The 23,609-nt window shown below is 40.6% G+C and overlaps 2 protein-coding genes and 1 long non-coding RNA gene across 5 annotated transcripts in view; 1 reads left to right on the forward strand and 2 right to left on the reverse strand.

The window, feature by feature from the left end:
• tacc (transforming acidic coiled-coil protein) overlaps positions 1-23,609 on the reverse strand; it is a 64,870-nt gene that overhangs the window by 41,110 nt on the left and 151 nt on the right. The window contains exon 2 of one of the 2 annotated variants that reach the window (XM_022062349.2): positions 21,597-21,760. In XM_022062349.2, coding sequence (XP_021918041.2) covers positions 21,597-21,760 — 164 coding nt within the window. Of the gene's footprint in view, positions 1-4,618; positions 4,732-21,596; positions 21,761-23,609 lie in introns of those variants that run through there. The other variant, XM_022062351.2, reaches the window with a different exon arrangement.
• On the forward strand, positions 18,411-21,595 carry LOC110829050 (uncharacterized). Of its 2 annotated transcripts, none has more exons than XR_015536911.1 (2): positions 18,411-19,569; positions 20,582-21,595. It is a non-coding gene; the product is annotated as an uncharacterized LOC110829050 (long non-coding RNA). The 2 variants fall into 2 exon arrangements; XR_002542839.2 differs by having other exon boundaries at positions 20,585-21,595.
• On the reverse strand, positions 21,767-23,603 carry LOC110829048 (DNA-directed primase/polymerase protein). The gene has a single exon (XM_022062352.1). The coding sequence runs from the start codon at positions 23,399-23,401 to the stop codon at positions 21,821-21,823; it is 1,581 nt and encodes a 526-aa protein (XP_021918044.1). The 5' UTR covers positions 23,402-23,603; the 3' UTR covers positions 21,767-21,820.

Consider the following 23,609-nt stretch of genomic DNA (forward strand, 5'->3'; position numbering starts at 1 on the left):
CATAAGAGCCTATAACTGTACGAAATGAGATGGTCATAGACAGGATAGGCGAAGGAAGAAGTCTATGGGAAAATCTTACGCGAAGAAGAGATAGGATGGCGGACACATTCTGAGGCACCCAGGATTGGTTAATTTCGTAATGGAAGGAACAGGTGAAGGGGAGACAAAGATTGGAATATGTGACGCAGATTTTTGAGGATGTGGGCTGCAAAAAGTATGTGGAAATGAAGAGACTGGGGCAGGATAGACGAAAATGGAGGACCACAACAAACGAGTCGAAAGACTGACGACAAACAAACAAACAAACAAAACAACTTCCTTGCACCGAGAAAACTGAATCCAACAAGTGACAGCAAATTCCATCTACGCAAACAACTGACATGTTTCGACAACGAAAACTATCATCGGTCCCTCTGACACTTTTTTTGTCAATCTGAAGCAACATTTGGTTAGCACTTGCATGTAAACAGTAAATTAATCCAGTTGTACAAATTTTTTACATCAGCTCTTATTACTAGTTTTCAATTAGAACTCTCAGATATATATATATTGTAGCGTGAGAAGTGTGTTGTAGACGAGATTATTTTGTGCTGTAAAGACGTTTTAGTTGATTAAATTCATTATTGTTGGAAGACTTTGTGGTCTCTTACAATCCAACCAAGTTTACAACTGAGATTGGATTTGAGGTAGTAGACCCCGCAAGAAATCAAGGGTTGACAATCAAGGTTGTATACCGACCCACGCTACATTGGTGTCAGAAGTGGGATTGTCAACCATGGAGTGTGCAGTGCAAGAAATACTGGGGAGATTGCAGAGGCTGAGCAACGACCAGCAACACCTGCAGGACAATCTTGAAGACAAGCTGGATGCCAGCCAGAGACAGCTTCAGGACAAGTTTACATGCATCCAGCAACAGCTTCAGGACAATCTTGAAGACAAGCTGGATGCCAGCCAGAGACAGCTTCAGGACAGCCATAAACAGCTACGAGACCAGTTTACATGCATTCAGCAACAGCTTCAGGACAATCTCGAAGACAAGATGGATGCCAGCCAGAAACAGCTACAAGAAAATCTAGGCGCACAGTTTTCGAAAGAAATAAGCGCCCTGAGGTGCAGTCAGGTGGAATTAGAGGAAAGGATCACCGACGATCTCGGACAAAAGTTAGAGGCCACGCGGCGCTAGTTTGAGACACGGCTGCAGGCGGAGGAGGCCCGAACAAGGCACGGAGGGGCCGGAACGTTCGTGGGTGGCACGGACCGTGTGAAACCGCCTAAGTTCGACGGATCCACGTCTTGGACAGTATTTCATCGGCAGTTTGAGGCTGTGGCCAACCACAATGGCTGGACGTCTGGGGAGAAGGTAACGCATCTCCTTGCCGTACTTCAGGGGCAGGCTGCTGACATCCTGCATGGCGTTCCTGTTGGGGCGGCCTACGACGACATTCTCAACGCATTAGAGGGCCGTTACGGGGACCACCAGCTGGCGGCGGTCTACCGATCTCAGTTGAAATCAAGGACGCAGGGGAGGGGCGAAACTCTGCAGGAATTCGAAGCGGCAATAGAGAAGCTGGCCCATTGAGCGTTCGTAGGGCTTCCCGCAGGTTTCCTGCAGAGGGAGGCCGCTCACGCTTTCATCGACGGCCTGGGAGACCGAGAGATTAAGCAACACCTACTAATGGGCGGGGACCGATCCCTCAATGAAGCACTCGGACAGGCCCTGAAGCTACAGGCAGCAAAGGCAGCCGCAGGATCAACACTAACGGTGCGTCAAATACGGTCGAAGAACATCTACGGAAGGTCGTCTCATCACATCAGCGGGACTGGGACACCAGACTGCCTCTCTTCCTCCTGGCGTACCGAGCCTCGACCCACGAGACTACGGGGGTAACACCGGCCAGCCTAGTGTTTGGGAGGGAGCTACGCCTGCCGTGCGACCTTATGTTCGGGTCTCCGCCAGATAGGGAGAAGTCGACAACCGATTATGCGGCGGATCTCGAGGAACGACTCTATGACGCGCATAACCATGCCCGCCAGCATCTGAAGATGGCCAGCGACCGGATGAAGGCACGCTATGATCGCCTGGCAAACTCGGCTGGCTTCCAGGAGGGAGATCGCGTGTGGTTGTATCATCCTACCCGGACAAAAGGGAAGTCTCCCAAGCTACAAACAACTTGGGAGGGCCCCTACAGGGTGGTGACCAGAATCAACGACGTGGTTTATCGGATTCAGCGGCATACCCGGGCCCGGATGATGGTAGTCCACCTGGACAGGTTGGCGCCGTATTCGGGTGCTGCTCGGGACGAGCAGCTTTGAGGAGGGGGTAGTGTGATGTGTTGGGGTTGGCATTGTTGAACTGTTTCTGGCTGTCCTGAAGCTGTCTCTGGCTGGCATCCAGCTTGTCTTCAAGATTGTCCTGAAGCTGTTGCTGGATGCATGTAAACTGGTCTCGTAGCTGTTTCTGGCTGTCCTGAAGCTGTCTCTGGCTGGCATCCAGCTTGTCTTCAAGATTGTCCTGAAGCTGTTGCTGGATGCATGTAAACTTGTCCTGAAGCTGTCTCAGGCTGGCATCCAGCTTGTCTTCAAGATTGTCCTGCAGGTGTTGCTGGTCGTTGCTCAGCCTCTGCAATCTCCCCAGTATTTCTTGCACTGCACACTCCATGGTTGACAATCCCACTTCTGACACCAATGTAGCGTGGGTCGGTATACAACCTTGATTGTCAACCCTTGATTTCTTGCGGGGTCTACTACCTCAAATCCAATCTCAGTTGTAAACTTGGTTGGATTGTAAGAGACCACAAAGTCTTCCAACAATAATGAATTTAATCAACTAAAACGTCTTTACAGCACAAAATAATCTCGTCTACAACACACTTCTCACGCTACAAGCGATTCACACTTCAGCTCTCTTCGCAGTATTTCTTCCACACTCTCACCTACTACACTACTCTCAAAGCCAAACCAACCAACCAAAAAGCTAACTGAGGGCGGAGGCCTGCGCAAGCGCAAGCATCGTCCCTACCTAGGTGAAACCATTCCTGCGCACAAGGCGCATTGCTGGAAATGGTAAACGGTCTTAATTTAAAAAACGGAAATTTTGCTAACGCTAACGGGGTTTCGTCGTGGCGGGAGCCTCGACCATTACAACTGGGATCCGTTGCTGCTGATGGGAGGTTATCCCGTCAGGCAAGTTGTCCAAAGGAATTTGGTTGGTTTGATCTCCAGGGTTTGAACCCAGAGAGGGAGGGGCCGTTTCGGCTGAAGGCCTCTGCGGCATGGGGGGAGATCACTTCAGCTGATGGCCTCCGTGATCGGGGTGAGGGTGGCGGGCCGTGCCCCTATTAAGTTATACCCTGGCATTCGCCTTACAACTGAGGAAAAGCACGGAAAACCTCAGTCAGGGTAGCCGAGTAGTCTAACCACTCGTTGTGCCGACTTGGCCGTCTTTTGGGGACGGCCTCGGCTGGCCTGCTGAACATCGGTTGCCCTTGGGCGACCTCTGGCAGCCCTCGTTCGGCACGAGTCCCACTCAGTCGGCTTTTATACAAATGCAACAATGTAGACACAACAATGCTAAACACAACAATGCTAAACGCAACAATGTCAATAATAATACAACAATGCATGAATACAACAATGTCATTAAACAGTTCAACAATGCCAACCCCAACACATCACAATATATATCCTTGTTATAAACTAAATATCTTAATTCCTTCATTCACTACATTAGGCATTTGTTATTAAAATCTGTTAACTGGAATGAGTCTAAAACGTAAACGGAGTAAAATATGATGTTCACGTTGAATTATTTATTACTTTCTCGCAAATAACCCGAGTCTAATCACCCTCACGCCCTGTTTCTTTGAGACAGGTTATAATAAATCCTGGTAGCAAGGTACAAACATTTCTATGGCACGGCGGCACGTCACGTGCTGCGAGAGAGTCTAGCCTCTGGTCATAATCGATACTTCATCACAGCTCCCTCAGTCACTTCAATTCAAGACGACATCCTCACATTACACCACACCATTATTAGCAACGGTAACTAAAATGACGTGACTTGGGGGGAATAATGTTTTCCAAAACCATGGTTACACAAACTCTTTTGAACTGGTAGAAATATGCACTAGATTTCTGCCTTTTCTACAACGTTCACGTTACAAGTTACAAATGTAGTAATTTGCTTGTCTTTAATTCGCTTTAAGTTCATTAAAGACATTTAAGTAAACCCACGGAACCGGCAAGTAGAATTTTCAAATTATTACAAAATATTTTTGAATTGGTGCCAAGAAATGTGTTGAAACATGGCGTTCCTACAACAGACGATTCGACGTTGCCTGCTCTATACACAAAACATGCGCGGTTTGCAGAAATTAGAGTAAAACGCACTTCGAAATACTGCTCACGAACAGCAGATCTTTCCAGACTGCTGTACTATTGATTCTACACTATTACTTCATCTCACCTGTCTGAAAATCAAGGAGACGCAAATGCAACGTCACACACATAATTCGTATTCGTACCAAGAAGACAACACAGCACTTCGAGGTGTAAAGCAGCAGCGACACTCTTAAGAGATACAACAATTACATTAGCGTAGACAATATCAAAATCTCACCCTCTGAAAGACATTCCCCATGATTCTTCATTCCACTGACAACAAACGATGGACACAAGTCTGCCACTCCCCCTCCTGCGAGGCGCTAATGTAAACTGTCAACTAGCTCACAGGCAGCTTCTGTCTGCACAGAGATGCACGCCTGCGCACATTCGACCTTACATATCGGCGTGATGGCAATGCCGGTTGATCGCCGCAGGACGTGGTGCGACAATTACGAGTATAATTTACTGTGGAGAGGAGGGAATCAGTCTAGACCTATTTAAATACAGTTACCCAACAAATTCAAACAATGACGAGGAAACCGCGAATATCATTCGGGAATTTAGATTCCAACCAAGACTTGAACGAGTTACAGCTACACCAAACCCTCGGAGAATGCCACTTTGTTCAAAAGTCAAAACGCTTTCTTGAAGTTCTGTAAAGGTACAATTTGGCTGCACGCGACAGAGACAAGCGACCGAGGCAGGCGACAGAGACGGGAGACGGACACATCGCAGCTTGTCGCCACACACTTTTGAGGTGACGACCGAGACATGCGGCAAAGTGTTTGTTTTCTTTGTTTTGTTGAGACATACGTGCACATATTCTGTGAAAAATGAGTACACAAATGCTTCTAAAAAGGTTACTCGAAGAAGAAGATGTGTTGCTGTGTTATTTGTTGCGAAAGAAACAAAGAAAAACCTATGAGTTCAATATTCAAAACCAGACGTGAAGAAGGATCTTTCTGTCAGTGGTCAGTTTTCTGCTACTAATTCTACCAATTGCTCATCTTGGTCACCATTAAATTTAATTTCTGCCATTATTTTACTCAATAACACACGTGCTGCCTGAGCCCGTCGCGAGACACTACTGGTCCGACAGCGGTCTCCTGTGCTTTGTCTCTGTCGCCTGTCTTTGTCTCGCGCTCATAATTGTACTTCATACGATTGTACCGAGAGCAGACAGGAAGCGACCAGTCTCGGTCTCGTAACTCTGTCGCCTGCCTCGGTCGCTTGTCTCTGTCGCGTGCAGCCAAATTGTACCTAACGAGAAATTCTAGGAACAACTTCAAACACGCCCCGTTTCCAGAAAAACTTCCATCTATACACAAAATGTCCGACAACCTTACAAGTGAAATCGTGTAAACTTTGTGCAAGACATTTGCATTCAAGAAAAGAACTGTGAAGATGTTGGTATTGCTTCACATGAAGTTCATTTATCAAATTTCCAAGAGCAACTACAAAAGTTGACATGATTTGCGTGACAGCCATGTTATTTGCCGTTTCCATAAAAAAGTTTTCAAATTCATGTTTTTTACCTTTCACTATACATAAGTACTGATCACACACTGACCATTCCGATCGTCTTCAATGTACATACCAGGTGCGATCGGAAAGTTTCAAGACTGTGTCAATTGAGGGCGAACCGGATGTAGTACGAGCTTCTGCCTTTAGGGGGTGCGGCCTACATTTATAGTGAATCAGTGTGCCAGCCGGCATCATCGAATTAGCATTTGTTTCTTAGTTACGGGCGTTTTGGTAGTGCATTACACCGACCCTCCTGCGATTTCGAAATGGCGTGTGCATCAAATTTTGCCAAAGACTCGCCAAAACGGCTACGGAAACCTATGAAATGCTAAAGCAAGCATTTGGGGAGTCCGCAATGGGTCGTGCACAAACTTTTGTGTGGCATTCACGTTTTAAAAATGGCCGAACCTCTGTCGATGATGACGAGCGTTCTGGACGACCATCTTCGAGCACAACGCTCGAAAATGTTACGAAGATTCGGCAGGCCATTCACGAAGATCGACGTCGTACCATCAACGACTTGTGCGACATTGTTGGGATAGGCTATGGCACCTGTCAGCTGATTCTAAAGGAAGAACTCCACATGCGACGCATCGCAGCCAAGTTTGTGCCAAGGCTCCTGTCTGAGGACCAGAAGCAGAATCGACTTCTCGTTTGTCAGGAGCTCAAAGATCTTGCAAGAACAGACCCCAACTTCCTTTCTAAGGTTTCCTCTTCCCAAAGATGAAAATTCAGCTAAAGGGAAGGAGATTTGAGACGGTAGAAGAGATTCAGGCAGAATCGCAGATGGTGCTTGACAGGCTGACAAAGAAAGATTTCCAGGGATGCTTCCAGGCTTGGCAGCGGCGCTGGGATCGTTGTGTTCACTCCCAGGGGAACTACTTCGAGGGTGATGGATGAATTTAATACCTGAGATAAGTGTACGGGTTTTTATACGCGCAGTCTTGAAACTTTCCGATCGCACCTCGTAAAGCCGTCAAAGTGGTACCACTGGACAGTAGAATGGGATTCAATTGGTGATAGGGCGACAAGTCTATTTGTTGCAAAGGTTACAACCACGGAGCAAATATGCATTAAGGATACAAAACACCTCAGACACTTCTTGAAGAGGAAACTTTACTGCCAACGTATCTTTTGAACTACCAGACTGGGATACGTTAAAGTGAATTTTAACTTTCCCACGCAAATCGCCAAAATAGGATCACCAGTCTCATCAGACAATACTGCAACTTTAATATAAAGCCTGATATTGCAAATTAAAGAAATACAAACAAGTTTCGTGTAATCGTTAACTTCAAATTTTTCATAACAGTAACATAAAACATGTTTAAAAGTTCTCACAATCTCCCTCGAAGTTTTACTTCCTACGTGGGACAGTTCGATCAAATACTTCGTCAATATTCGCGATAAAAGTTCCACGATTTTCATTTTTCACGCCCCCCCCTAAACAAATACAATTCTTAAAACGTACCTCTATCAAGGGTCGGCAAGCAACCTCAGTATCTCCTGGCTTCACTTAGATACGCGCGGAGGATTTTCTTCGTAAATGTCTTTTTCAGATAACCAAGACGATCTTGTGGTTCTCTGCACTGGCTTGTTATGTGCATAGCTTTGCAAGTTATGCAATTGAAAACTGGTGCAAGGCAGCCAATAGCAGTGCATAGCACCAACGACTATTCGCAATCAAATATACAGGGTGTCCCATTCAAACCTCCCACATTTTAATCAATCATTACGAACAAATTATGATAAATTAAGGAATATAATTAGTACTAGAAGGAAGAAAAACTCAAAGAATTTTATTTGCAACTACATAATGTAATTTTTAATGATTAATAAGCAAAATGGTGACTCCATAGCAGCGTGCACAAACAGTAGTGTGGTATGTAGAATCAAAATCAATAATTTCAGTGCAAAGAAATTACCGACGAGTGTACGGAGGAGATGCACCTGATGGGAAAACAATCACGGTATGGTTCGAGAATTATCTGGCGACTGGAAGTGTTCTAAAACAATCTGGGGGAGATCGTCGAAGTGTTCCTGAAGAGAAAGTGGAAGAAATTCAAGCAGGGTTTGAGAGAAGCCAGAACAAATCAATTCGCCAAGCATCAAGACAATTAAACGTGCCGCGATCAACAGTGCATCGAGTGCTGCATAAGCGGCTTCGATTATATCCTTACAAACTGCAAATTGTTCAAGAACTGAAACCAGACGAGAAGCCACGTCGACAGGAATTTGCTACCGAAATGCTGGATCGTATCGACACGAACCCTCACTTTCTTGGAAACATCTTGTTTTCAGACGGGGCCACATTTCATTCGCCATAACGTACGGATCTGGGGAACGCAAAATCCGCACGTCTACAGAGAACATGTCCGAGACAGCCCCAAAATTGAACGTTTGGACAGGATTATCGGTCCGTTGATCTTCGGTAAAGCTACAGTATCTGGCCCCGTATACCTTGACATGTTGGAACAGTTCCTGTATCCCCAGGTAGCCGATCTGCAGCCTAACATAATCTTCCAACAAGATGGAGCTCCGCCACAATGGAATCTAGATGTTCGTAGGTCCCTCAATACCAACTTCCAAGATCGCTAACTTGGACGCGGCGGACCAATTTGGTGGCCACCACGTTCACCGGATCTCGCTCCGCTGGATTTCTTCCTCTGGGGTTATGTGAAGGATCGTGTGTTCGTTACTCCAGTGAATGATCTCCCAGATTTACGAGCCCGCATCCATGACACGATTCCTACTGTAACAATGGCAATGTTGCAGAGAACGTGGAAAGAAATTTAATACCGAATAGATATTGTTCGTGCTACCAATGGTGCACACGTAGAGGTTAATTAGCGTGTGCCAAATAAAATTTTTTAGTTGTTCTTGCATTTTCCTACCATTCATACTTTCTGCTCTGCGATCTGATAAAATGTGGGAGGTTTGAATGGGACACCTCGTACTTTCCTTTCCAGAGTTTCAGTCTGTAGCTAGGGAGGTCAAGGCAAACAAGACTTCGCAATCTCGCGCGAGAGTGCCTAAAAACAGCAACGACGGACAAGATACTCGAAAACGTATTATGATCGCAGAAAATTAGGTTCGAAAAATCTCACAAGGAGAGATGCCTTTTGCAGACAGCATTCAGCTTTCGTATGATACAGTGCAATTACTTTCAGTCCTGAAAGTTCTGAGCCAACACTTACTTCTGCATTTTTTTACGAATCCAATAAAATGTCTTTCACGATGTCCGAAAACAAGAAAGTGTATTGGTTCTTAGAGAATAGAGGGTAAAAACGCTAACGCCCTCAACCAATCTTCGTCCCAGATACAGACAAATGCGCAAAGCACGTAGGAGTCTGTACCTGTAGGTCGACCATCATTTAAGGCGCGTTCTCACGAATCAAGTTTAATTGACCGATTATAGTTGATCAACAAAAGTTGAATGAAATCTGTAGTGAGAACCTTTGTTTCAATAGAGTTGATCAACTTTTTAGTGGATCAAGAAAAGTTTGACCCAGTCAAACTTTATCGTTCAACTGATGAGTCATCCGCCATTTGCTTTCAAGTTGAATCCTGTCTTGAAACGTGTGAACTTCAGTTGATTGTCAAGTTCGCTTTCAACTGGTCACGCCACTCGTGCATGTGTTTTGTTTTTAGGTTTTTGTGTTTTTAGTTAAATGAGCATCAAGTGGTCTGAAAGTGTGATGCTAAAATTCTTAGAACTTTATCATAAGCATGATTGTCTTTGGAACCACCGACTGGATAAATATAAAAATAAAGATGGAAGAGAAAATGCTTTGGGTTCTATTGTCAAAGAAATGGAAATTGCTGATCTGAAGAACAAAATTAAGACGATTAGACCGATGTATAAAAAAGAACATTCATTGGTTTGCAATTCAAAAAAAAGTGGAATGGGAACAGAGGAAGTATACGTGCCGAAACTGTTTTGGTACAAAAGAGCGGATCACCCAAAAACGACGTTTATTACGATTTTTGCTCGTGTTAAATAAAATTGTTTTTAGTTCTTCTTTTAACTAAACAGTTACTATCCGTACAACTTCACGCACAACTGCTTTCGACACCATTTTTAACTGAAACTGTTGATCAGTTTCTATGGAAATATGTGAACAAAAAATGATTCAAGTCATATTCAACTTTTGTTGATCAACTATAATCGGTCAATTAAACTTGATTTGTGAGAACGTGCCTTTAAGAACAACACTGCTTTGATACAATATTTTATTTTCCGTCTATACACAAACTAAAATAATGTTGTTTAAAATTACTTAAAATTATAACATTCTCATTAGTACTGCATCTTGTTACATTTTTTGTATCGACGACATGTTTCAATGTGTATTACATCATCATCAGGTCTATCAATTTTAATATATTTTAAAAACTGTTGTACATCTTGCGTTGCGTATATTGATTAATTTGATTTGTTTAATTTTAAGTTTTTGTCTCTTCCTTTAAATTTGGAGGTTGTGCTTGGATGTTTTATATCTGTAAAATTAATTTTCAAATCGTGATTTTGGATATTGACATAGGAAATATAATAATTTAAAGAGTTATTACGTAATCCTATACACAACATATAAAACATCCAAGCGCAACCTCCAAATTTAAAGGAAGAGACAAAAACTTAAAATTAAACAAATCAAATTAATCAATATACGCAACGCAAGATGTACAACAGTTTTTAAAATATATTAAAATTGATAGACCTGATGATGATGTAATACACATTGAAACATGTCGTCGATACAAAAAATGTAACAAGATGCAGTATCTAATGAGAATGTTATAATTTTAAGTAATTTTAAACAACATTATTTTAGTTTGTGTATAGACGGAAAATAAAATATTGTATCAATAAAACACAAACATGACGCAATTAAGATATAAACACTGCTTTACTAGAAGAGCAGAAGACGTCTCTTACTTCCTGGCCAAAATATTACTCGCACACTCGTCCATTTCCTTGCTGATACTTCATAAAACACAGCTCAGGTGGCAGGTACAGTACTCATCTGTGGTCTCAGTTGGTGTCTCTTATTTTAACTGCCGTGGCTCTGGAGGCCGTACAATTCAATTTCGGTCATAACGCGCTGAGAAACAAAATGCGATCCTGACATTTCCGAATGTGAACAAACGAAGAAATAAAATAAATACATAAACTAAAATAAAAAATAAATTAAATTTTACGGCATCTATAACCATAACCGACCTACCACCTCTGAAAGACTGGAGACGGCGATTTAAGGCAATGTCCTACGTGAGCGATAAGAAGCGAGCTGTGCGAGATGCATAAGCAGCATGGGGTGTCATATGACATAAGGGAATCGCTTGTTGTGTCCTACGTGAGAAACACACGGCCTTCCTGCGCATGCCCCTTCCCTATACTGCAGTCAGAGCTTATCTGCGCATGCGCCTTACTGGCCAGCGCAGCGACCTGCGCGGAAATATCAAAATATTTGTTCTCGGCTTTGGCCGCTGACCGCTTCGCTGTAACATAGGACAGCGCCACACAAACAGCCAGTTTGATATTTCCGCTTCACCCACGCAACTCGCACCGCACGCATTTAATCGCTCGCGTAGGACACCGGGTAAGAACGCACGAACAGTGAAGACGGTGGGGGAAGACGAGAACAAAATCCAAAGAAACCTTCGAGTGTCCACCTAATATTTTTGCCAGAAAACCGGAGGGTAACAATCAACCAGGTGTAAATGGGGTCTCCCGAGAACAATTAAACTTCAATCGCCCTCGAACGGCGAATAAAATGCGACATTTTATAAAAAATTTCGCCAGTTGACAATTGTAACGAAGGCAGTCCAATGATTAAACCTAAAAGTGATGTGAGGGGCAAAGTTTCAACATGAAATCGGAACCCCTGCCTTCATTAGTTCCTATTTGTTATCTCGTAAATACAGGCGAGAATGTTAACATTGCTCGTCCACTGAAGTACACTTCGGTCACTTTCAACACTAGTTCGCAAAATTACAGAAATATCACAAATATCAGGCCAATTAAAAACACGCAAGAACAAAGAAAAGAACAGCAAATAGCAATGTAAACTTTTTCGTTAGTATATAAACGAACCATTCAGCAGGCTTTCAACTCTGCACAAATCAACGAGACCTCTCTCCGCATGCAATATCGTGAAAATATAAGAACAGGAAGTAGCCATTTCTTCCACGCGTAATGAAGTTTGTACAACAGCGACACATCTAACATTGGGCCCAATTGTGGGGAACATGCATCTGCACTCAAAAAAGGGACAAATTTTAACCACTTAAATGAGCAAACCAAAGCAACACGCAGGGCGCATGGAGGCACAAAACATTACAAATGGCTTAACATTGTGGCTAAACCACCCGCACCATGAAGACACTTCGTATGCCCAAACGCAGATGGTTAAACATTATAAATACACCTTAACTACGCACGTGTCCTAGCCATTCAATGATGCATCTAAATTCCGAATATTCAGATGAAACCACGAATGAGTTACAAACAAATATTTTCATGTAAGATTTGAGGTTTTCACAGCGGTGTGAATATTTCTGTCTTCAGGGTTGTTGGCACATTCATCGCCCTGATGACGGAGGCAGTATGACCTCCGAAAGGTTGGTAAACATCTACCAGACTACACAGCGCAACAACCCAGAAGACAGAAATCTTCATATTCTGATGACGGAGGCAGTATGACCTCCGACCGCTGGTAAACATCGACCATACTACACAGCGCAACAACTCAGAAGACATAAATCTTTATACTCTGATGACGGAAGCAGTATGACCTCTGAAACGTTGGTTAACATCGACCAGACTACACAGCGCAACAACCCAGAAGACAGAAATCTTCATACTCATCGCCCTGATGACGGAGGCAGTATGACCTCCGAAACGTTGGTGGACATCTACCAGAATACACAGCGCAACAACCCAGAAGACAGAAATCTTCATACTCTGATGACGGAGGCAGTATGACCTATGAAACGTTGGTAAACATCTACCAGACTACATAGCGCAACAACCCAGAAGACAGAAATCTTCATACTAAGAACAGCCCTGATCATGGAGGCAGTATGACCTCTGAAACGTTGGTTAACATCGACCAGACTATACAGCGCAACAACCCAGAAGACAGAATTCTTCATACTCATCGCCCTGATGACGGAGGCAGTATGACCTCCGAAACGTTGGTGGACATCGACCAGACTACGCAGCGCAAGAATCCAGAAGACAAAAATCTTCATATATTTTCATATTCCCACCACTCGAAGGCAGATCGAAGAGCAGACCCCGCACAGGTGTGACGGGATAAACAGAGCCCTGACTTTGATGACTCTTGAACTTCCGATTTTCAGCAATAGTAAAGAGTAAAGATTCTTGCTATAACAGACCTGATTTCACTGAAACAATTCTCAGCAGCGTCCTGAAAACATTTTTGTGACGACGCTCCACAAATATTCAACATTCTACTTATGAAATGTCGACCGGGAGTATAGCGACTTTAATAAAATGTTTTAAGGGTGACAAATCCACACCACCCAAGGCAGACTCAACTTGGCGCCTACCCCCACCCCCCGCTAATGTCCACACTGACACACATGTCCCGAGTAAGGGAGACAGCTGGCTGGCTAACACTACCATTTCCATGCGCCACGTGGCACGTTGGCCCGAGACCCACGTGTGACCGACAGCTGGTACAAGCAGATTCGCGCATGCCACTGCTTAAAAATACGAAAATAACGGGAATCTGAACATGTTGATTTTTGAACGTTCAAACATTCTTATACACCCTCGCTGGTTTGGAGGAAGAACGTACCAACAGAAATTCATCCCACAGGGTGATTGAAAAGTGACGCAGCCCGTTCCTGACACACGTCCTATTTGACAAAATATAAATTACACTGAAACCTTATGTCTGATGCAACCAGGTGAATAATTTCTGCAAAATTTGAAATGGACAGCTAAGTGTTTAGTTTCAATTCCTCTGAAGTGTGTGGGCTGTTTGTACATGAAAATAAGCAACTCCACAGCAAAACAATTAGTTCCATACATCACAAAAAGACTGAGATAGGAGTGAATACTGTTTTTGGTACATATAGTCTTAAACTGCATAAACAGTGAACTTTGATAAGCTTAAAACAAAAATCTTCCAATATGGGACTTTCTACTGTTTGTTAGCCCAGTCACAATAACTTTCAGACACTAGAAAGATAATTTTGAATCAACTGTAACGTGCAGGGTAAGGTGCCAATATAGTTTTTGATTACAGCCTGCAACAAATCTGAAAATTCGTTAATTTCCCCGATAATTCTGTTTCTTGTACATTTGTGCCTGCAGAACACAAAAATTAAACAATTTCTTTCCCAACAAACACAAACTTTTGAGAAACCGAGTGTAAAATAAAAATTAATACACTTAAAATATAAACTATTGGACACTTTTGGGATGTCATGAGTTGTATCCAGTAAACAAGCACTAAATATTTTAAGTACATTTATTTAATGATAACAGAAGACCCAACCCAAAATGTTTTGCTTTATGTAAACTATTTGTGCCTCAAACATAATTCGGAGCTCATGTTGAAAGTTCCTGTACAATGTAAGTCATGTCACTCGATTCTTCAAGCTGCTTTGTTCTCACAAGCTGTTCAGACGTAAAATTGCAGTGCACCAAGTGTAACACCCAGGCATTTAATTCATTTTATGTATTCAAAGCATTAACTTTCTGTCTTAAAAATATTAATGAGCTGACTCCCTTGTATTGTTTGTGGTAAAAATGTGTAACATTTGTAATCGTCTAGTCATGAGGTCGAGCTCAGACTATGACCACTCATCAAAGTTGAAGTAATGTTTCCATCTTCAATACATCCACACCCGCACATGTCACGAAGGGTCAGCGGAACAAAGACCTATATTTGTCACTGTCCTTTTGAAAAATCCACATTCAATAAGTTCAAAACTTCTTATAACTGGATACTTTGACAGGCCATTGCAGTATTTCACCCCTAGGAGGTCGGACCCCTATTAATTGGGTTTATGCAAAAGTAGGCATAAGTGACCTAGGGTCAAAACAACCAATCAGAGAAAAGTTATTCTGACTTAAATTTAAATTATTCAACCAATGACAAAACAATGAGGGAAGTCGAACCAATGATGTTATAAAATTTCAGATTTCGGAATGAGTGGGAGAAATTAATATATTTGGAAGAAAACTTCTTTTAGAGTCCGTCGTCGGTCAGTTGTTGCAGGTTGAAACGTTGTCACGGACGCATCGGTGAAGTACATTAACTTTTACCAATATCGCGCGGAGAAATTAATTCAGCAATCACCTGCAATAAATACCTAAAGACACAGCTGACGCGATCTTTAATTAAACCCCGTAAACCCAGCATAAGAATCTCATAAGATCCTTCATCAAACCCGATCCCACCTTGGCAACAAAGCAAAGAAAAAGAAGAACCGTTACACTTCCCAAAAAGCTCACAAGCTTTACTTTGGATGAAAAATTTCGTGAAAATTCATATCCACAACTGCCATGATTTGACAGAACAAAATCAAGCAAAAATACATTAAATAGAAATGTGTTGCTTCTCTTTCAAAAATAAAGTATTTAAATTGTCCAGCAGTAATATAAACTGTACCACACTGCTAATTTAATCTCATATTCAATCAGCATGAATTTTGTACTTCAGATAACAATGAAACAGCAGGAAACAAGATAGTGTCAAAGCCACAGAAATAAATCAAAATAGCCTCATCCAATTACTCGGGCACAAATAATGGTCTGATTCAAGATTGACATCCATGTAGCACACATGGGAGAGATGGTAAATGAATTTCAAATTTCGTTGAAAAACATGAAGGGAAGAGACCATTTGTAATACCTAGGCACAGATGGGAGGATAATATTAAAATAGATCTCAGGGAAATAGGGTTGATGGTTATAGACAGAACTGTTCAGGCTTCGGACAGGGACTAATGACAGCTCTTCAGAACACAATAATAAACCTTCAGGGTACATAAAAAGTGGGAAATTTCTTGACTATCTGAGTGCGCTACTAGCACGTGAAAGGCTGAACTGCATGGGTTTAGTTGCCTGGTTAATATTTACCCACCAGTTCATATTAGTCATGCTGTACGCATGAAAGCTAAAAATGCTGCTTTCAGGAATAAGACTTCAGAGCACAAAGTACCACTGTTTTCTACACAAGTGGGATATACAAGCAAAACACTTCTCATACATCATTAAGCACTAGCCATGCTTTAGTTCCCAGTCAAAGAAAATGTAACCTGTAATTTAACTAAGCCTACAAAAATCTACTTACCCCTTCATACGAAACTTTAGTAAAAGGAAGTCAAGACCATGTACAGAGTAACGGAAGTCACACAGCCCACATTAAAATATTTATGGATGGTTGCAATTCAACACAATTGAAAATAATTAATACACAATGTCACTAATTATACAAAAGCCGACACACAAAATCTAATCATACCAGTCTGTCAGTTGTCTTTTAACAGTCAAAGTGCAAGGATGTATTTTTTCGCAGTTGCAACACGTGAATTTAACTTAACTTTCCCCATTCTCCTGCACCAAACAAATCAACAATATCTTGTCTAGTGAACCTTCAACTTTCAGTGTTAAGTGACAATACAGAATGTGGTGGAAATTTCCAACATTTAATATAACATTGTCTTTTTTTTTTTGATGTTAAATCAATTTATATTTTGACAAACAGAACATGTGTCAGGAGTGGGTTGCGTGACTTTTCGGTCAGTCTGTATAAAGAGGTTCAAGACGGTATCCAGTAAAATAACTCTAAAAGGTATTTAACAGTTTTTCTTATGGACTGTCTCCATCATTTTGTATGTTAAAATACTGCCACAGGTGATAAAACAAACTTATTCTGTGGGGCCCTCTTACAAAGAGATCCTCCCAATCTCTGGAAAACTTTAAGTAAACTGATAAGACCTATATTAACCAATGAAACCAAGCAGTGTCGATAGGAGATAAAAAGAGGACATTAGAATAAAATTATAAATTGTATCTGAAGACACAGAACTAGAAAACCCTTAAGGGCATAACTAACGCCATTAAACCAACTCAAAAATCAGATGGCCAAAGCAACTATGCTAACATTTTCATTACAGGGGCCATCTATGGAGTCTGCTGGCAATTATCCACAAACTAAGAATTTGGGCAGATTCCCTGACTTTTCTATATCTGCTCTAGTTTTCAATTTGCAAAATATTCACCTCTTCTCAACTTATCCTCTAACCTTCATCAGTGTGTTAGGTCAATTCTGATTTCTCCGTAAGACCCTAAGGTTGCATTTATGAATGAATCCACATGCCCATTTGCCTCCCAGCTTCTGCTGAGTTCACATTGAATGTTATAAAGAAAATCATTAGAACAGTGACAGGCATAAAAAGGACAGCCCCTTGTAGGGAATTATTTAAGAAATGTAATAATCAATTAGTTGGCAAATTCTTGCTACCATCATCATCATTCGCAGCAGACAACACAGAAACAAATTCGGATAACCACAGCATAGTTACATGATACAGATATAACCTTTATGTGCCAAACACAAAGCTCAATAAACATCAAAAAAGAGTTTAATATACTGGAATTAAAGTAAAATAAACACTGTCCCACTATATGCCATGTAGGCCATTTGGGGGGGGGGAGGTATAGGTCCTACTCTTTCTTAACCTTGGACTAGGTGGGAATGAGTGGTTAATGTCATGCCTTGGCTGTGCTTCCCCCCCCCCCACCCCACAGTACCATTGGATAGGAAGAAGGGTGGGCCCCAGAGGCAGTCTGGATGCAGAGGTTAGAGGAAAAATTCTCTGCCACTGTTGGGGATTGAGCCCCAATCGTACAGTCCGTAGTCAGTCACTATACTGATTGAGCTACCAGGGTTCTTCAATAATCTTTCCCCCCCCGTTATAAAAATTCTGAATCACAAAAGAAAGGAGTTTAAGCTAGCACTAAGAGAGTATTATTGCCTGTCTCACTCCTAATCCATAGAAGAATTTACCTCAATCAAAAATTCTCAGCTATTATAAATACATGTATGCAATGGTGGTTATGCTTTCTTGTGGAATTATTTTTGTGGTAATGCTGTAGTTGATAAAATTACTGTCATAACTGTCAATTATTTGTATTACACACAAGAACTGTATTTGTGCTAGGACATGTTCTACATTCTTTGCTTAAGCATATGAAGGATCTATGTATTGTAAATAAATTCTATCCTATTTCATTTGTACCTTCTTGATCTTCCAAGAGGACAACTACCTCTATGGAGCAGAGCATGAAGTTTACATTGACCATTTAGTCAAATAGTAACAATGTGTTCAGCTTGACATAAATTGTAGCCCTTGCAGTTATTACACATGTATTTACGATAACATACAAATGTCACGGCAAGGGCTATCCGAGAGTTTCAGAAGCATTTTCAAGTTTTACTGCCTAATTTTGTTTCTAAATGGATTACTTTATCTTCAATTCCCAGGGTATTTTAGAATAAAGTTCACAGAAACAATCTTTAAGGCAATGCAAAACAAAGAACACTACACCAAAACTAAGCTACAAGAACTCAGTATGTCGTAATAAAAACGTCCAAAAGGTGATGCAAAAACTGCCCGCCCAAAATTCATTTTGCAGTGCCATAAATAGAAGATTTGTGTAAGCATATGGTACTGGTAATTCTACGAGTATTATTTGAATTATACCGATGGAAATGAGGCGAAATAAAAACACCTATATTTAACAAATTAAAATCATTCTGGGCAGAATCTTTTGCACCAAACAATCATTATGACCTACATAAAAATGTCACTCACCGCGAAGATTGGTAATGGACGAACTCGGAACACCTGTTTCACCAACCTTCATCAAATTCTTCGAGAGAAAACTGTCTACTCACAGAGAAACTTTAACACACGGGGCAAGACGTTAACAGACGAACTAAATAACATCCCATTAATATGATGCATAAACTTGTAAAAGAAGACGAAATACAAAACACGACGAACATCAACGCTATATTACCTGCGTTAAGCCAGTGCTACTTCACCTCTCCTGCTGAATGAACTTGGAATGGAACAATAAATCTAAAAAACACGTCGAGGAAGTTACAATACTAAGTAAAAGTTAACTAAAGTGTTTTAAACGCAATACTGCCGAAAAATATGCTATCTACCGCCTCCATGTCACAGCACAACCAACATGCACGCCATTACTGAATAAGCATGCGTGGAAAACTGTTGAACTACGTTAAAAACACCATTGGTCCAGCTATCTGCAATGTGCATGCGGCCAGTACGTACGCTGTTAGCACTTGAGGTATTTCACAAACAGGCGGCTTTTCTTAACACGTTTCTGTACCACAGAATAAATAATTCAAATATATTTCATTCGCCAACGGATTCAAAATCGTTTGTTCACGCATGAAAACAAAAATCCCACTTTTTTGTGCAAACTGTATCAAAGTAGGCTACTGTTCTCCGATCCTTTGGTAACGCATGCCATTCTCAATATCAAATCACATATGTAAGGTAGACCTGAAGTTGTGCCTGTGCTTGAGGTATGGAGACATGGACGATTCCACATACATATGTTTAACTCTGGAACTAAAAAAGGTGAGGTGTAGCTCAATGGATGGAATGCTAGAATGGCCCGAGAGCAAATCTGGGCATGGCGGCAAAGAGAAAAATCCCTGCCCCTACACAAATTTATATGAATCCAATTGTGCTGCTGCACAAATGCAAACTCATGTGAGTTTAGAAAATGTGATTTATGTTCATGCTGTGATATTGATCGTTAATATTTGCATGATTCATATGCATTAACAAAGGTACATATAATAATTTGAAAAAAATATATATGTACTTTATCTGAAGATGGAAAGTGTGAAAAAAATTACTAGTTGACAAAAACAGTTTTTGGATAGTAGGATCTTTAACAAGTAAACAAAATGTAAGGCAAGATAAATAATAATAAAATGGGTCCTTGGTAATTAAAAGATTGAAAATAACTGATCTATTTGTTATGTATATTAAGTAATCCTGGAATTATGATGTCATGACACCCATTATTTTTGGAAGCATCTTTCTAGAGTTTTCTCTACATTCACATACAACATATTTTAACATTAGTGCCTCACTGTTGTGATGTCATGCAGTTCGCAGTGCAGACATAGATGAACCAGCCTTTCTGCACAAATGTTTGTACAAAAGAAGTACAATACAAACTGAATGACTTGATGTGATAAATAAAAAATGTTAAACCACTGAAAGAATGTCACCATTCAAACACTGGACCACTGGTACTTTCAAGCTGAGGCTACAATATGTCAGCATGCGTATTGACAAATAATACTGGGTCTGATGTGGAAAGTATTCAGAGCTATCATGTCTAACAGTTGAGTCTGTGAAAATTATGTACTTTATAACCACTGACTAAAGATAATATAAATCTTAAATTTATACAATTATCATACCAATTCATTCTTGAAGGTGGCTCCTAGACCTATCGAAAATCTGAGCCTTGGCCCTAAGTTTGCCCATCTCCATTTACAAAATATGAACATTCTATTAAAACACATTTCATTATAAAGACATGATTCTAGTGCAGTATTTGTGGTTTTCACAGCAGTGAGTCAGAAGATGGCTGTCTTCTGAGACCTCTGAAACTTTGGTAAACTACCAGACTACAGGCATCTTATGATTCCAGAGGCTGCAAGTTTCCATTACATGTAGCTTGTAGCATAAGAACATATGCCTCAATATTTAGGTTTTCTTCCTGCTGTAACTAATGGACAATGCACTATGTTTAATGTCAACAAACACACTCAGGTAGATACATAATGATTTTCAGTGCTGTATCATGTATAGTGGCCTGACTTACCTAAGGAGAGACTGAAAATTGTGGTCAGGTCTCCGAGAAAGACCACTAAGTTATAACAGATGATATTTGGCATATGTTTATTATTTGTGTACCATTTAATGCCAGGCCTGTAAACATTTTTCACTCCTAAAATTTTAACAAAGTTGTCCACTAACAATTTTTACTAAAATTTAAATATAATTAAAGCTACAAACTTTTCAGTATCAACTCAACCAGGACTGCATAGCACTTTAATGCACGCCACTCCCTTTTTCTGAACAACCTTGGTAAACAAAAGCATATCAACCAGTATTAAAGTTACATGGATACTGTCACACAACTATACAAATGTTTACTTCAATTACAGCAGTAAAATGTTTACACTACATATTTCAGCAACTCGCCATCTTTGCACGCTCAGATGCATGGAATGTCAATGATATATACTAAAATATATAAATCACATAATGGATAGGCGACACAATGACATTCCACGCATCTGAGCACCTGAAGGTAGCAAGCTGTTAGAGCAAGTAGTGGAAACATTTTGCTACTGTAATTGAAATGAATATTTATATCATTGTACTGATGGTATCCAAAAACATTAATGAGTAATATACACAACAGGATGTCACCTATTAAGAATATCAATTAGCAGTCAGTTTTCTCTTCTGTCACAGTGAACTCAGCTGTTTTTAGATTACAACCATGAAAGAATTAAAAAGACTGAACTGTTTATGTAGCAACCTTATTTGTAGTGAATAAAAAAGAACAGAACTACCTTGTCATGATTAATGGATTGTATGGAGTTAAAGCTGAGATCCTGCAGCACACTTCTCTGTTGGTGATGAAGACTCCCATGTGCAGACACTTCAGAATTGTGTTCTTTCATGAATGGTGCAGAATTTTCATCATCATTGTAAGATACACTGACAGACATGGTCACTGAAAAGAGATATGGATCACAATATTATCTTGAGGTTACTGCTGAGACATCTCGTATTTTTAACACTTAGAATTGTCCAAAATATCCAGGGCTGATGACACATCATGATCTGACAGTCCATACTCAGGAAACTCTGATGGAACTGAAGGAATGTCTTCTGGATGCAAAATATTATGAGAGCTGTTCACAACACATTCCACAGCATCCATTAATTGTAGGAAGTCTTCTTCTAATATTCCAAAATGTCCCAGAGTCATTGAAAAGCTTGAATCATCTTCTGCAGTTTTAAGAAAACTGTCATCTTCAAGAAGAAATGTGACTTCTGGTGGCAACGTGCATTCTGCAGAACGATAATTTGCACAGTCTGGGTCATAACATTTTTGGTAATAGATATGGTCTGTAAGGTTCACTACGTATTTGATGTTGTTGCTACGATGCTGACGACCTATATTGCCACAGTAGCGATAACCTATAATATCATAGACAATATGATTACCACTGCTAAAATAAAACCAACGCCAGATCCGTCCCGGAAGAATTAAATTATTCACAAATTTATCTACCTCCGGGTATGGTGATTCCACATCGCAACTGGATACAAAACCCTCAAAAGGTACTTTAGGACAAGAAACCAATTGTAATTCCTGCTTGACACAATGTCCATATTTAAGAACTCTTAAATCATTTGTATCCACTGGGACATAGGTTATAAGTGAGTCCAGAAATAATTGCATGTCTTCACTTTTATCCTGCCTAGATATGCTTGTAGGCTTGTACTGATTTTCTTTGCTAACAATTAGTGGTGCATTCTTATTCCGTTTGGAAGACATGTACAAACGAAAATGTCTGTTTTTAGTGTACACACCTTCATCACAAAACAACCTGTATGTACCTCTTCTGTCCAGAACAAGCAATTCACAGACATGCAACCTGTCAACATTTCCATAGGAATGTTTACCTTCAGCTGCACCCACCTCCTTCTTGGAGTGTTCATTAATATAAAGTCTAAGTTCACTGCACATGTTCTTTACAAAATTTCCTACATTATAGTTATCCTGAAAGACAGCATTTGGCAACATAAATATCAAATGTCTACTGAACTTTTTTTCCGTACTTGAATCTAAATCTAGCACATGATGTCTGTTAACAGTTATATCCCATTCCTTTTTCATATGAAATGATACTATTTTTATGAATGATTCCACCATTCTGTTCCCATCATGCTGACAATTACATTCAATACTAAATTCCAAATCAAAGTAGAGTTTACACACTGCATGCTCTAAGATAATTTCATACGAACTCCTATCTTCACTACTTCTTTTAGAGTCATAGAACCAAAACACACTTGGATGGGCAACCAGAAACAGGCGGCATCCAAATTTATCCTGAAACACAAAGGCCATTAGACCATTCTTCTTTGTTTGCACATAAACTAATGCTTCCTGCTGTTTCTTGAAAATCTTCCATGTTGCTGATGGATCCAACTGACGTGGCCATTTCTGAAACTGCAATTCTTTGCAATTATTTTTGGATCTGAAATTCTCAACCCCAATTTCACATACTTTGCCACTTTTGTTTTTTCCATAAAACTTCTTAGGGGTTAATGTAAGAGACTGATGATGGCCTAACACAGACATTTGTAAAAAAACTGTTTCCAATATAACCAATCATAAAACAAACTTTGGACACTATGTTCCGCTAGATTTGTAACGCCGACAAATTTAACGTAACGTATAGTTTAACACACATAATGGAGGGAAAATAGGTTTATAATTTTATAATTATTATTAGGCCAATACAAAATGTTACGTGTATATACGTCAATCATTACGTTTAAATGAACAT

This window comes from Zootermopsis nevadensis, unplaced genomic scaffold (genome assembly GCF_977971745.1).
Source record: "Zootermopsis nevadensis isolate Lab colony 2312 unplaced genomic scaffold, Znev_1.0 Znev_ptg000002l, whole genome shotgun sequence".
In the NCBI taxonomy this organism is placed as follows: Eukaryota; Metazoa; Arthropoda; class Insecta; order Blattodea; family Termopsidae; genus Zootermopsis; species Zootermopsis nevadensis.